At 40.7% G+C, this 15165-nt stretch overlaps 2 protein-coding genes and 1 long non-coding RNA gene across 9 annotated transcripts in view; 1 reads left to right on the forward strand and 2 right to left on the reverse strand.

Annotated features, from left to right (window-relative positions):
• The window catches only part of CMTM4 (CKLF like MARVEL transmembrane domain containing 4), an 82202-nt gene that overhangs the window by 4261 nt on the left and 62776 nt on the right, over positions 1 to 15165 (reverse strand). For 2 of the 6 annotated variants that reach the window (XM_075765663.1, XM_075765664.1), the window contains exons 3-10: positions 13019 to 13082; positions 11324 to 11361; positions 10361 to 10435; positions 8887 to 8940; positions 7243 to 7332; positions 5667 to 5740; positions 721 to 809; positions 335 to 414 (exon numbers count right to left, since the gene is read on the reverse strand). In XM_075765663.1, the coding sequence (XP_075621778.1) occupies positions 335 to 414; positions 721 to 809; positions 5667 to 5740; positions 7243 to 7332; positions 8887 to 8940; positions 10361 to 10435; positions 11324 to 11361; positions 13019 to 13082 (564 nt within the window). Of the gene's footprint in view, positions 1 to 334; positions 415 to 720; positions 810 to 5666; positions 5741 to 7242; positions 7369 to 8886; positions 8941 to 10360; positions 10436 to 11323; positions 11362 to 12023; positions 12273 to 13018; positions 13083 to 14580; positions 14626 to 15165 lie in introns of those variants that run through there. The other 4 variants (XM_075765665.1, XM_075765666.1, XM_075765669.1 and 1 more) reach the window with 4 other exon arrangements.
• On the reverse strand, positions 1017 to 2260 carry LOC142603706 (uncharacterized). The gene is made up of 2 exons (XR_012837603.1): positions 2124 to 2260; positions 1017 to 2015 (listed from the first exon to the last, which is right to left on the reverse strand). It is a non-coding gene; the product is annotated as an uncharacterized LOC142603706 (long non-coding RNA).
• Positions 12320 to 15150, forward strand: LOC104630016 (chemokine-like factor). 2 transcript variants are annotated; one of them, XM_075765676.1, is made up of 4 exons: positions 12320 to 12437; positions 12547 to 12705; positions 13300 to 13395; positions 15028 to 15150. In XM_075765676.1, exons 1-4 carry the CDS (start codon positions 12378 to 12380, stop codon positions 15130 to 15132), a joined length of 420 nt encoding a protein of 139 aa, XP_075621791.1. In that variant the 5' UTR covers positions 12320 to 12377; the 3' UTR covers positions 15133 to 15150. The 2 variants fall into 2 exon arrangements, with proteins under 2 accessions (XP_075621791.1, XP_075621792.1); XM_075765677.1 differs by having other exon boundaries at positions 15085 to 15150.

Genomic DNA, 15165 nt, shown 5'->3' on the forward strand with positions numbered 1-15165 from the left:
GTATTTGTGCTTCCACGGTGCTTTTATGCCATTTAATGATACAAAAGCAGTTGCCTTTTTACATCTTAGAGAAGATTAACAGTTGACTAATTCTCCACCTAAACAGTCAGCTGTAGCACACTGATTACTAAAACGTAACGCTTGGGAAAGTCAGTGTGAATGACAGATCATTTTTTAAAAAGAAATAAAAATTAAATACTGAAGTTTTAGTTTGCAGTGGAAACAGCTGCACCACATTTTGGCAACACACTCAGGATATTATTTCAGTATTTAGATTGGAATCATTATTCTTTTAAAGCTCATTTTAACCACATATATTGAAGGAACTCCCTACCAGAGGAATGATCTTTTCCTCTTCTCTGCATCTTCTCTTTAACCTCTCATAACAAACTTCAGGGGAAGTCTGCAGATAAACTGTCATAACAAAAATTATAATAGTTATCTTCAAGGATCAGCTTTAAAAGCAAAGAAGAAACTTACTTCACAAACTTAGAAGGAAAGAATCCTGACTTGGGTACCACGGCTGAACCTCCCCTTTGGCATTACTGTTAATCGATCCATGAACCATCCACGAATTCATGCTGTCTGGTGCTACACATTGCAACCACCATCATATTGAATAATGTGATTATTTATGACTCCAGAAACAAGAATTATTTCTCCTTCCAGTAAGGAAACCCACCCACAAACATGCCCCTCCAGATCCCATCAAAATTTTACCTATCAAATCAACCGAAACATCAGTGTTGTTCTGGATCCAGTCAAACCATTCAGTTAGGACAACATAATCCACCTCTGGCATTTTTCCGCTAAACAAAGATGAAAGTCATTACTCACTGAACAGCATGCACAATCAATTCTAAACTCTTTTTTTTTTTTTTCCACCTAACTACAATTACTCCCAATTTACTCCAGCATATGCAAAATGAAAACAAGACCAATATTATGCACACCCAAATTCAAGGCCTCATGAAGCATTGTTTATACAACAGAAAGACCAAATCTTTTTCTTTAAAAAAAAAGAGTACTAACACAAAGTTTCTATTATTATGTTACAAACATTAATTATTTTTCCCACTACACTTAAGAAATAATTACTTGGTGACTAAGAAGAAAAACATTGCCACGTTCGCATTTATATAACAACAACAAATTAGTGCCAATGGTATTTATTGCTCAAGTTGTTTATATCAGGATCATTTCAAATATATCTGAACTACTGCAGTGCAGGTCACCACAGAAAGGCTTGATTTGCTAAGCAGTCCTGACAGCTGCCATAGTAAAGAGTGGTGAAAAAATAATGACACCATGTAAATAAAATATACTACCACTGTAAGAAATATTAGTGTGCTGAAGTTTTCAACCTGCTTAATTTGAACTCTGTATTCAAAGAGCATAGATAATATTGGAGACAACTGTCCCAAAGTTATCTCAGTAAGAATAATAAAATATCAAACAACTCATTTAAAAAGGAGTCTATAGATGTATAATATATAGAATCACATAGTATGTTTTAATAGTATCAGAATTTTCACTTATTACCATATTCCTAAACAGTCAAATATTACCAGTTTTGCATTATTCTGTCTTCAAAACTAGTGATAGTAACATAACTCCACACTCTTTCCTAAATGCCTCTGCAGTAGAAATATAAAAAAGAGATGGGGTTGAGAGGCTCCTGTCCTCTCCAGCTGAATTAAGACCATTTGCAACATTTTAAATAGTGCTGAAGAGATTCCACAGATTGCTCAAACATTCTCCTGGCAACATGCTTTGATCACTGGCAAAACTGAATAAAGATAATCCAGAAAGATACTTCCACTTCAGTATGCAAGAAAGCAAAACCAGTATTCATAGTCTTTATCTGCCATCCAGCTGAATATCTTGCCTCCCACAGCACCCAAGAAATGGCATAACACAATTCACTGCTATTCTTCTAACGCATCAGTCCATGTATGTGCCATAAAAAGCAGTAAAGGATGTTTTCATCTCCAAAGTTTGCTGACATCTGACTCCTACCAAGTACAGTTAAACACAAATGGAACAAGCTTTATATCATAAATAACTACGAATTCAAATGGGAATTACTAGTGCTTACCCTGTAACATACCACGCGTACTCACGTGCACACATTTAAAATTCTTCTACAGTTTTACCCCTAACATAAGCATGTCTTTCAGTGCTAAACTCAGATGTGCAATCGCAGTAAGAACTTGGACACTCGTGCATATCTGTGCATGCTGGAGAAGCTCACAGCAATTGCTCACAATTTAAACCTTCCGTCATCGTCGTAAATCTTATTCTATTTCTCTCTCTCTGGGAAAAAGCCTGCAAAGCCAAAACACAAATACTGAGTGACACTGGATGAAACAAGAGCCGGTATTCCTGATATTCCACAGCTCTTCATCCCTTGCTTAAACTAATTATTCTCCTAAAGGAGAAGAGATTGCGTAGAACAGAGATAACAAGGGATTCTTCTCCCTCTTTGAGACTGGAACCCTAAGCAATACCTTCTCTTACAGAAAAGAAAACTGAAAATAACCTCTGCTCCTTGCAACAAGCTTGCCCCATTCAGTCCGAGTCTTATTTTGAATAAAAAATTCTATTTCATTTTCACATACTTTTAATGGGAAAATGCCTGTCATACAGCTATTTAACAATCCCTTTGCTAAAGATACCTGTTGGAATAGTTTGAGCCTGAGGGTTTTTTTGATACTATTTTCAGGAAAATTTAAAGATATGTCCAGTCAGTTTTGTTTTCCAGACCTTCCATCAGACAGGCAAAATTCAGTTTCTACAATGGGCAACCTCTCCTGTGTTCCCTGCATGATTTTTGCATGTTGACTAACCTACACAAGAACTACAATCACTACCCTACAGAGACAGGGGATTCCTTCTAGGAAATAGCAACAAGGAAAGAAAAAGCCTCTGAAGGATACGAAGACATTTTCCTTTGCAAAGTCCCTTTAGTTACAGAATGATTTTCAAAATTCTCATGCAGCAGTTGAACAAAAAACACAGCATGGGGAGGCCTTTCCCCTGCCACAGGGTATAAAGCATAAAGTTTGTATTTTCCCTTTGTTCCTCTGGTGGCAAAGACACCATCTTGTAATTTTTTACCCTTAATATATCCACAGCCTTTTTGTATCTAATAATTCTTTTGTTATTATAGTCTTCCAATTTCAATTAACTCTTTCCCATTTTTTTGTGTTTGCACACGGTGTGCCCATAGGCGACAAGTGTATTCTCCCAACTTTTCTGTATGAGTATGTCAAGCTGGTTTTGTCTCTTTAAACAAGCTTTCCATTTTTTTGATCATTCCAGTATCTCGGTTTCACACCTGTTTCACTTTTAGTTCACAGATCATGAATGAGCAGTTAGAAGCATAAAAAGTAATGTTAAAAAGCTCTCATAAAAGCTGTAAAAAGCACCAAGATTTCCTTCTCCCTCCTGGAAGCCCTTTGCCAGGTACTTCCAAGAGTCACATTTACTGTTGTCTGGGCTACACAATACTAGCAGCATTTTGTGATCAATTTTTATTTATCTATAAATATATATATGTATTTTTCTGCTTTTTGACCTACAATCTTTCAACTTACAGTTGAAATTTCTGTTGTCAGTTCAACTGAATGATAGAATTTATTAGCATATTCTCACCCTTTGTATCAAAGTGTCAATCCAAAGGCTGATCCAACATGAGTAACCTCCTCCCAGCCTGATACGAACCCTTTCAATATCTCGCTTCAGTGGGATTTCCCATCACGTTACACCACCAACTTCTGCAGTTATGAATCATCATCCATGAAAGTCTCCCCAAACTTCCTTGATAAATACATAACTTCAGATTGATAAGAATGCCTTTGTTGGGGGGGGGGGGGGGTGTTACAAAACACAGTTACTAGATTAGTGTAACAGCAGGATGTGTTATTGGTTACTGACTTTACATTTTTGTCCAAAGCTTTAATTATTCTTTCCTTCATCATTTGCTCTGAAGTTCTGCTAAATACTGAGGCAGATGAACAAACCTGCAGTTACTAAGATGACTTTCCCTACCCCCTAATATGGGCTCTACAGAAGTTGTTTTAAGTCACAGGGGTACTGCCTCTCTGTTACTGGACAGGTTCATGGAAAAGAAAATCCTAAATACTAAATAGAGAGAAACCACTCTGAATAAGGAAGTCCCTAAACTGTAAGTTACTGGATATACTCAGGAATTACAATAAATGCTTACCCTGTTCTTACACTCTTTTCAAGTGCTTCTGGCCACCACTGGAGACAGGATACGAAGGAGGACAGATTTACTTATTTTTTTAAGGTGACTCAACATGGCTATTTTCATGTAGCCCCGATTTTTCCTTGTTTTACTTATAATGCTTTTACACACCCTTATATGACATTTCCATTTGCTATTGGTAGCATCAGCTGGCTTCTAGCTTGCTGTAACAAAACAAAGCGAATGCCTTCTGTCCAGCATTAAAAAGTACTGAAGTCACAAAACTTCTTAGATGCTCTTAAAAATGTTATTACAAAACAAATACATAGAGTTGACAGAAGCAGACTTAGCCTCATAGCAACAAAGTTCTCAGTCTTTGGGACAAAACTAGTTTGTCAACAATGAGAAGGAAAAAAAAGTCATTAATTAAAAATGAGAAAGACATTCCAGTACATTTCCACTGCATACAGACTGGGATAAATAATGTCTCTTTCTGTTTGTCTCGCATCTTACTGTGTGTGTCTCAACTTTCAAAGCAGTTCCAGTAACAGACTAGGAGCTAACGTAGCATGGATGCCATCTTGTGGCATGCAGGCATTCTCCCTGCAGACAAGGGCAAGAAACTGGTTTTATCTCTTCAGACCACTGAAAAATCCATTAAAACAACAATCTGTTACATACACTTCTCAATATAAGGTCAGGCATTCTAAACAAAACAAAACACAAAACCACAACAGTGCTAGTTACTGCACTGCTTCAGTTAGTATGGGATGGATGAGCTACAAGTCAGCCAGGTAATAAATGCTTTTTCTGTCTCGGGCCACAATCTTATCCCCCAGAACAAACCAGCCCAGGTTAGGCCCAATTGCTGTACCTCCAACCCAAGCACACCTGGGGGTGGGGACTTGCTTCAGAAAGCGACATTTAGAGACAAACAGCTCTTGTTCGTTCTTTACTCACTAGCCTGCCATGGTTTTCAGGCTATTTTGATCCTGTGAATCCTGATTCTGAGCAAAGCACGTGAGGGCTGGAACGCTTGTCAGTCAAGCTCCTGCTTGCAAGAAATGCCAATCCTGGATGCTAGGTGGGATAACGCCATCGAGTTCTCTCCCTCCTATAGTGTTATTCTTTATATCTTCATGGGTTTTGACCTGTACAGTATTTGTTTGCTTTGATTTAAGCAAGACTTTTGTATTCAGCTGGAGAGCAGATAACTTCAATAAATGGTGTTCTAAATAATGATGTTCTGAATACACAAGAGCTGTGAAAAAGCCTCTTGTCTGGCCCATGTCCTACAGGTTTTATTCTACCAGTAGGCACCATACAAAACGTACTGCCACTCCAACAAAGCACTGATGGATTTCACAGACCACTTAGATGCAAATTACGAAAGAAATCATTATTTTTTTAAATCTAATTGAGCCAAGAAAGTAAAAAAAATCATATGCCATACCTTCGATACAAATTTTCTACAAAAATATATTTTGCACTGTGAATTGATCGCTCCATCATTCTTACGGGAGAAATCTACAAAATAAAACTTGACAGTCACTGACTAGTTTACATTTTTCAGTATGTTCGTTTCTTTTCAGGCTTATATTGCACATCATGTCCTTTACATTTTGAAATACATAGCACTCTCAGTTCTTCCAGATCTTGTGATTAAAAAAAAAAATTACTGGGATGGTGGGAACCAGAAAAAGCAAGTATGCTTAATCTTACTTATGGTCGCTGCATTATCAAACACCTACATAACTAATTGGTTATTCACATGCAAGTTTCAAAGGTAACTGCAGAAGTATTCAGCTGAGCAGCTGAAGTGAACCAGGGGGACAAAAAAGCAGCAATCCAGAGCAACAGAACTATTGCTACCTGAATTGCTGCCACCTTCAGGTGTGCTACTGTGTCAACAGCACAGGCCTAACATCAGAAAAACTATAAACAAGAAAACAGAACTTTTTAAAAGAAATAATTACAACTGACAAAGTTGTCAAAGCTGCTGCCTTAGCCAGTCCTGCACATGTTCAGAGCGTGCTTCATTTTGGAGAAGAGGGATTCTCTGACGCTCTCTGGCCCCTGCAGAGCAAGGCACCTCCAGCAGAGCTCTTTCCAACCAGGTATTCTGCACGTTAACGACCATGGAAGCAACAATTGCTCCAGCGAGGCTCAAATGGGAAATGACCGCAAAGCATAGATTAAAATGCAGGGCACTGCTCAGGAACTTTTCAATGAATGTTTTCTGCAACAGAATGAGATTTCTAATATCTTGAAAAAACAGCTCTTCCAAAAAGCTAATGCTTATACATGTGGTATCGCTATCATATGTGGTACTACTGAAAGTTTGCCCTGACAAACTCAGAAAATATAATGCAAGAACAATCATTACGATATAAGTGTGCCACCTAGGATCAGATCTTGTAATCAGGGAATGGAAGATTTAGCACAGAATGTAACAAGAGACGTCTGAAGGAAATAGAAATGAACAGATCTCGATAAAAAAAAGAGTGTGTGAATCAATACAGAAAAAGAAAAAATTACAAGAAAAAAAGGATGCAAACGTCTGAAAAAAAGCAATAGACAAATTTAGTGGAAGTGTTTTGGATAAACACAAGAAGCAACGGCTAAATTTGTGCTAGACAGCGTGGAGCAGTAGAATGAATAGTAACACTATCTTTAAGATTACCTAATGTTTGCCACAGATTTGAAAAAGCTAAATTTATATAGAGACCAATTACAGGCAAGTCATTGACATGTGATGATGAAGAGATCTGTGCAAGGTTAGCTCATAAGGATGCTGCAAAAAAAGGAGTATCAGTTTGTGGAAGTAAAAGCTCTGAGCAGGTAGGAGGCAGATGTTTGAGCATATTAACAATGTCTTTGCAAAATATGCACAAAAATTCACACTTACTGCAGGAACAAAGAAAGAATGCTAACAGCATCTTAACTTTTGGACACAAGGTTAAAAATATTTATTACTCAGAACTGCATCTAACTCTTTTTTAAATTAAAAGAAAAATATGTTTATTTACCATTGGTCTGGTATGCTGCTCCAACATTGTAAGCTGTACATAAGTCTGTAATGTTATCCCCCATCTTGATGCATCTTGGTACATTAAGCCCTGGGGTTAGAGATGAACGTGAGACAGACAGACGTTCTGGTTAGGTCAAACAGCAAAAAAAAGGTGAAGTTGGGTTATTTCATAAGCTTTTGCACTATGACAGAATTGCTAAAAGAACTGCACTAAAACAGCTGACACCGGGTTTGACAAGAATTAAGTGATCATTTGCTCTCCACAACACAGATATAAGGATTACAGTCCTGGTCCTTAGAGACACTAAGTGGAGCACTTGAAATGCTTGCTGAAGTCATCAGGAATTAGTCTGCACCTGGAACAGTTAGGACCAAGGCACAGCTCATACAAGACAGTTCATATATGTTTAGTAATTAAAAAAACGTATCTGCTGCTCTATTTTTGTGCACTGACAGACTCTCAGTAAACCCAGTCCATCCAGAAATGCAAATATGGCTCCAGTAAGTATGTTCTGGGCCTCAGAAAAGGTGTCTTAACACAGACAACTGATCTACCCAAAGGATCCTGAAAGCAGTTCTCAGATCTTTCACGACTGCAATTGCTGCAATTCCACATACACTTACAAGCAACAGTCTATCCTGCAAAGCAGAGAAAAGATCTGACTCGAAGTAAGACATCATTCAGTGACTATTTGCTGAGGTGACAAGCTTCAAGTCAGCAGCATGTCTTCAGTGCACAGATGTGCCCTTTATTTTCTCTTTATTTACTTTCAGAATGAGAAAGTATTCTGAAGTGCACAGATTGCTGTGACGATGTGCGACACAGCCAAGCACGCCCCATCCCTTTACTAATAATAAGAAAGTAAAACATCAGCAACTCCTAATAGGGAGACTTTACTTTTCCAGAGGACCTATGCCATCAGTAATTGCATCAAATACATGTTTGGGCACATGTGGTTTGGGGTGTATCCGCACCGCTATGTTGACAGCAAATTCCACATGAGCTTGAGCATAGATACCCATCTCAGCCAGCAATGAGACTTTTGCAATGGAGGTGATCACACAAGCAGGGAAGACTGACATCAGAAACCACTTCAGCCATCCCAGCAAAAGCGTATCTGCAGACGTAGTCAGAGCCCTGACTGCTGTCTCTGAGCACAGCTGTGACAAAGGGACATACTCGTGGGGAACGGTTCCAAGAAGCGATGACTGCCCAAATGACAAGAGAAGCTCTCAACACCTCACAGGACTGCATTTTCTGTATCTTCAGCAGCCAAACAACATTAACCAATCAGATCCACCTCTCACTTTCTGAGGTAATTTAATAGCAAAGAAATTCTTCCCTTCTTTGAAAAACGCGTAAGTAGATTTAGAAAGAACAGTCACACTCAGGGCTTACCTTTCTGTGAGTTTCTTTAGCTCATACCCAATAAAAGACCCAGAGACCCAGCCATACATTTTATGTGCAATATTTCTATTATATGCATGTCTTAATCACAGTAAAAGATCTGCATCATAGAGTGTTATTTTTTGCTGCATGATATTATGACCACACCTTTCGTAACAGTTTTGCTGATTGGTAAGAAGTCTTCATGCATGTCTTTCTAAAACAGTAACTGTAGAATTAATTTCTGCCACTTACCAGGATATTATGACCACGAACATTCCTCCACTTAGTCACCGGTTCTGTCAAAACCTTGTTAAAAAGAATTACTCCATGTTAAACATGTTTCAGATTCAAAATACATAATTTGACCCTACACTTTTTTTAACGAATACTCATTCAGTAAGTCAGAGTATTCAGGACTTGTATTGGAAAGCTCATTCCTCTTCAAAAAACAGCCCTGAATCCTGTAATACAAAAGGTAATAATGAATAGTGTTAAAAATAGAGAAATATTATTATACATTATCTTTTTAGCATTTTTAAACCACCAAAATAAAATGCTGGATTGATCACCTACCGAGCTTGGATATAATTTCACTTTTTTGAGTCAAAATCAGTACGATGTAAGGGAAAGAATGGCTTAGCTGAGTACTGATTGTCTTTCAATGACCTCCTCATTCCCTCACAAATTAATTTGTTAGAGAGTAACAGTTGTCAGCAAAGGAAGAGAGAGCAGAATGCTATAACACTACTTTTCATTTTATTTTTGTGATCTAACAAACAAAATTTATTCAAAACTTTTACAAAATTAATTAGAAAAGGTTCTACCCTGAATAGGTAAAATCACAATAGACTTCTCTGGTTCAAACAGGGTCTAAAACTCCAAGGATACTGTAGAACCAGGCCTAAGAGAATCTGATAAGCCTGGGAAGTTAATTAGCTTTTTAAAAAATGTTGCACTATATACAAATTAAAGTTTGCTATCCTTTGGGTTAATAGTTATTTACTCCATAAGGATCATTCCTGTGAAGTTACCAAATAAAGTATGGCAACCCAGCATCTCTACGAGCAATCCTAACACTTATGATCAAACGTGTTCCCAGGTCTGCTGGGAAAAGTATTACTATCTGATGTACCCAAAAGCAGTTGCTGACTGAGGTTTGATCTTGATTTTGTTTAAAATACAGTAAGCCTGCCCTTCCCCAAATCTTGTTCCAAGCAATATGAAATCAAGTACCGTAACAGCTAAGAAATCCCCAGAAACAATTCTAACAGATTTTTCTTTTTTTAAAAAAAGCCATCCATTTACTGGGATCTCAATTACATGAGTATTTTTACATCATTACTTCGTTGTCTTTACTTTGCTTATTACAAGATACATCTAAGATTTAAGTGACAAGAAAGAGCAAACAAGCATGCCCAAGCATGCCCAACCCATGAGGGCTGCAGTTAGTTTACAGAGGTACAAACTCTAATCCACAGGTTTTACTGATATTCTGGCATCCAGAACTATATTATTTAGGATCTACATTTCTCTTCTATAATTTGACTATAAATAGTTGGGGAAGGGGAGCTAAATATGTCCACCAACAAGTGCACTGGCTCACAACCTGCTGCGGCTTTCTCATTAGCCTAAGAAAGGACAACACTTCTAAGTTAACTGTCAATTTTGTCAAGACAAGCCACTGCTTAACGATGTAAAAAAAGACAAAGAAATGTTCGTCCAGTACCTCAATGCTGGTAGTTTGTGCAAAATAATCCAGGCATGTTGTTTTTCCACTTGCAATGTTCCCCTCGATACATATCTGATGAAAAACAGTATCATCTTTAAAAGCCATGCTACCACATAGTAGTAAACAGCAGATGTAAAAATAAACTCTTTCCATATTTAGCATGTTATTTCCTTAGAATGTAAGGATTATTTTAGAGGAAGACATCGGGGATCAGTTTGGATGTTGTGACTCCCCGCAGGCCACCACTGTTTCTCTCCCTGACATACATACACCAACAGTCTCCTTCCCAGGCAAGGGGCAACTTTACTGTCAGGTACCCCGCGGAGCCAGCTGCCTTCCCGTGCTCCCATCTCCCTTCCCTCCCCAGGGCCCCCAAATTTCAGCCCGCTGGGCTGCTGCTCCTCTAACCGCCACAACTCACCTCAGAGACTTCGACTTTACTTTCAACATAAAATAAACACCAACCGAAGTAACAATTTCAGTATCCACTAAATAGCTTAAACCTTAAGATGCATTATTATTTTACTTTACGAAATCTGTACGATTAAAAAAAAAAACTAAGAGAATTTTATTTCAGCTGTCTTTGAATAATTTACAGCTTTAAGTAATGAGATTCCAATGCAGCAGTGTGAGCACCAGAATTTACAAAAGAAAAAAAACAACCCCACCTTGCAGGGAGGGTTGTATAGGGCAACTGCAACGCTACGCATGCAACACTGAGCCCAAACTGACACCTGCCCCTACAGCAATACCATGCACTTGTACAAATCCGTCACCATTTTACTGCAATTTACAGAACTAGATAAGCGTGTGTTTGCACTGAGTAAGACCCAGTAACGGACCCAGCACCTGTACGCCACTCAGTAAAACAGCCACGTCCAACAGTTAATAGTGTACGTATATAATAAAATAAGAGGTTGTGTGATGTCATAGTTTGCTGAACAAAATGCAAATACTTACAACTGTCTTTCTATCATGTTCTTTTATCAGATGTTTATCTAGAATGAAAATAAACAGGAGTTACAACCAAGGAGGAGGTCTTCCTAACTTACAGTTGTACTGAGCCTCTGAAGGTGAGCCCCTCCACAAAGTTTTTCGGTTCTCTATTGCCTAATACAAGTATTTGCTAGATTACCGATCTTTGAGGTTCAAGGCAACCACTGTGTCACGTAACAGACGGGTGGTGGCACACGCTGACAGTTTTAGCTTAAGTTCTCCGTTGTCCTTGACACTACAGAGTCAGATGGTGAGCGCCTACGCCCCTTCAGCAGATTTTCGTTGCGCTTACTGCTCCTCCGTTAGCGGCCCGTACTGCCGGGGAAATACATAATTTCGGAAAGGCCGTCACGGTGCGGTGCCCACCGACTTCGCAGGCCTGGCTACAGCCTGGGTAAGGATGAAGAGCCTAGAACGCCTCCAGGACAAGCGATTCAGCTGCGTTACCGCCCAGAACTGCGCGCATACAACTTCTGAAACCGCCGCATCCCGTTAAGCGTCCGGGCAGTGACGAACCGGGAACGCGGTCAGGGGGCGGCTGTCACCTCCCCGGCCGCGGTTCTCGCACTTCCCTTTCCCGCGGGCCGCCGCCGCTGCCCAGACCCGCGCACGCCCCGGGCCCCCCCCCCCGCCAGGACCGCCGCCCACGCGCCCCCCGACTCACAGCCGCCGCCGCTCGGGCCGGGCCGGGAGCGCAGCGCCAGGCCGCCCGCCGAGGAGCCCGCGGCCGCTCCGCCCGCGCAGGCGGCCCCCGGCGCGCCGCTCCTCAGGCCCCGCCGGCCCCGGGCCCCGCGTAGCGCGGCGGGCCGCGCCCAGGCCGCACCCAGCCGCCACATAGCCCATCCCCGCCGGCCGCGCCGCTGCCGTCGCCGCCGCCGCTGGCACCGGTGCGGCCCCGCCCCGCTTCCGGCCGCTGCGCGCTCGCTTCCGCCGCCGGGGGAGCCCCGGGGCGGGGCCGTGGCGGTGCCGGTCGCAGCTCCCCGCTCAGGTGCCACAGCGGCCGGCCCGGCCCGGCGCCATGGCGGTGGACAGCGACTTCCCCCGCTCCCCGCGGGGCGCCGTGAAGCTCGGCCGCGCGGTAGGCCCTGAGGGGAGCGGGGCAGGGCGGGGCCCTCCGGGGGTCCCTCCGCTCCGAGGGGGCGGCGGGCGGCGCGGCGCTAAACCCGTTACTCTTTGTACCCCCTCAGCTGGTGGCGTTTGTAACCTTCCTCTGCTTCGTGGCCTCCCGCTCCCACGGGGCCTACACCGCGCTGGCCGTGGCGGAGATGGTCATCACGGCGCTGTTCTTCCTGCTGTACTTGCTAAAGCTCGATAAAAAGATGGGCTGGCTGTTCTGGCCGTTGGCTGTGAGTATTGGCCTTAAAACGAAGTGACTGTACCCATTTTGTGACTGCCGGCTCAGGGGGGTTATTGTCCGTCGGCTCGGTGACTGTTTCTGTACAGTTCAAGCAAACCCCAGTGTTTCACTGTTGAACCGGTTTTGCCCAAGAGATGACAGAGTTCTTTTGCCTCAATCTCTAAATAGCGGGCTTATATCCGTTAACGGACCCTCCTGTAATGAACATCGTTTGCTTAACTTTACAATACTGTACTTTTCACCTTTCACATCACAAATTAAACATATGCTTTCACTTAAATATTAATGAGTTCTCCTCTTACCTCCCTTTTTAAAATTTGTTTGCCGTTGTAGTCTATCAAGTGTAGCCAGTTTGCATAAATTTGACTGCAAAACAAAAGTAAAATGAGGAAGTTTTATGACAAACACTCTTTTTAACATCAAACCACTTGGTGTCACTGTTGATCTTACGTGGATATTAGTGTAATTCTATTTTTATAGTAAAGAGCAATTTGTAAGGATTCATACAATATTGGGAGCTATTCACGTTCTTCCTCAGGTGTGTATTTCAGAATAAATATTTTGTTTCCACTGGCTGTTTCAGGATGTTTTCAACTCAGTGATTGCAGCATTATTCCTCCTTATTGTGTGCCTGTTTGCGATAATAATCAAGACCAACAATGGGACACTGGCTGGAGGGGTGAGTAGGAACATTATTAACAAATTTCAGTTCTTAAAACAGACATGATTTGAACCTCTTGGTATACTTAGATTGTGGTAAGACTATGAAAATAACTCTGTCATGGAAGAACGTACACAGAAGTCAAACAAAAGTGAATACACATTCAATGTATCTCACTAAAAAAAATAAAATCCTCAAATCACTAGTAATTTAAAGATATTACTAGACTTAGGCAATACTACAGAGAAATACTAACACTGAAAACTCTTAGAGTTTAACTAATTTGAGTAACCTGCATTTGCTTCCATAGCTTGAAATCGTAGGTGGGAGAATCCATCACTCTTTTAGGACTATCCAGTTTGGTTATGGTATTTAAGAAGGAATGCCTACGATTCTGCTAAATAGAGATGGAACTTTTTAACAGACATGCTGGTACATCCCTCCTAATGTGTACATTATTTTTTCTGACACGAACTGAGAAATTATGGCAGTTGAAAAGGTTTTTTCATACTACGAATATAAAGATTTTTGTGTATTTAAGATCAAACCAGCTTAGTAGTTTAAGCAGCTGGTATTTTTAATTCAAATTAAAACTAATATAACTAACATTAATAAACAATAAAGGGCGGGAAATCAGTTTTGAAAGTATTTCAGTCTCCTGAAATACAAGATGAGGTAAAATGTGGCAAGCAACCAAAAGAAACACAGAACTTGCCACAGGAGTTTTTCAAATTCTGCTTAAGAGCCAGGGAGGTGCAAACCTGTTGCCTTCGCTGGCAGTGACAACCTAAGCAGAAAGGAAACTTTCTGATAAAGTGACTGGCTGTGTTAGAATACAATTTACATTCTTGGTTGTGAAGTTAATAGAAATGAAAATTAAGTTGGAAGCAGCAGACTAAGCAGGTAGCTTGGAAAACAAGTTTGGGCAGAATGTACATCATCTTCAATGTCGGGAGAAACAGAATTGCCCCTAGGCCTGTAGTCCCAGGGCACAAACTGCCTTGAACTGAAAGAGTTTGCCTTAGTATTACTACCACCGATGGGATAATTCCATTTTAAAACATGCTTGCATCAAAAAAATTGCATGCATGAGGGATCAGGCTGAAGGGCAAGAGCCGAGTGAGTTGACTCGGCAGTCGTCTCGCAAACACATTTTTCCAGTTGCCTGCCTGAAGTTGTGTATTTTTTTACGTACGTATGTACATCTTCTTCAATTTGGAATATGTTGCCCATTCTGAGCTTCAGAGAGCAGCACTATTTTTTTTCCTGCTAGGCTTGTTTCTACAAATGTTGACTTGTTTCTGGTCCAATACCATTAATTAGGCAGTCCTTAAAGAGACAGAAGGGTTTCCATTTAGGATAAAAGCATTGTCCAGCATAAGCAGCATTAGCTTGGCTTTCAAGAAGACATCATCTCCAAGGCTTCAGGCAAACATCAAAGCAAGCCAGGGTGTAGAAAGCTGTATGAAAAGCTGATGGGATTTAAATATGGATGTTATTTTTCAGCTGTCTCACATCACACAGATATTTAGAAGGCCAGAACTTAGGAGGATGTGTTTACTGCTTCTTTGATGAATGGTAGATGAGTCGCCACAGTAAAAGATAGAGATTCTACAGGGAAACTAACAAACCTTATCGTTATTTTTATAGGTGTTTGGTCTTGTATTGCTTGTTCTCTGTATTGTGGATGCGGTTCTTCTTTTCCAGAAGATTAGCCTTGATGGACCAAGAGGAAGGAATACTCCTGCAAAATAATCTTATCATTTTACTAAATGATTTCTCCACTGA

The sequence above is a fragment of the Balearica regulorum genome, chromosome 13 (genome assembly GCF_011004875.1).
Source record: "Balearica regulorum gibbericeps isolate bBalReg1 chromosome 13, bBalReg1.pri, whole genome shotgun sequence".
Lineage (NCBI taxonomy): Eukaryota > Metazoa > Chordata > Aves > Gruiformes > Gruidae > Balearica > Balearica regulorum.

Coding starts and splice junctions, on each gene's coding strand:
- LOC104630016 (XM_075765676.1), top strand. CDS start 12,378: ATGGCGGTGGACAGCGACTTCCCCCGCTCCCCGCGGGGCGCCGTGAAG. Junction 12,706..13,299: donor GGCTGTTCTGGCCGTTGGCT/GTGAGTATTGGC, acceptor TGGCTGTTTCAG/GATGTTTTCAACTCAGTGAT. Junction 13,396..15,027: donor ATGGGACACTGGCTGGAGGG/GTGAGTAGGAAC, acceptor TTATTTTTATAG/GTGTTTGGTCTTGTATTGCT.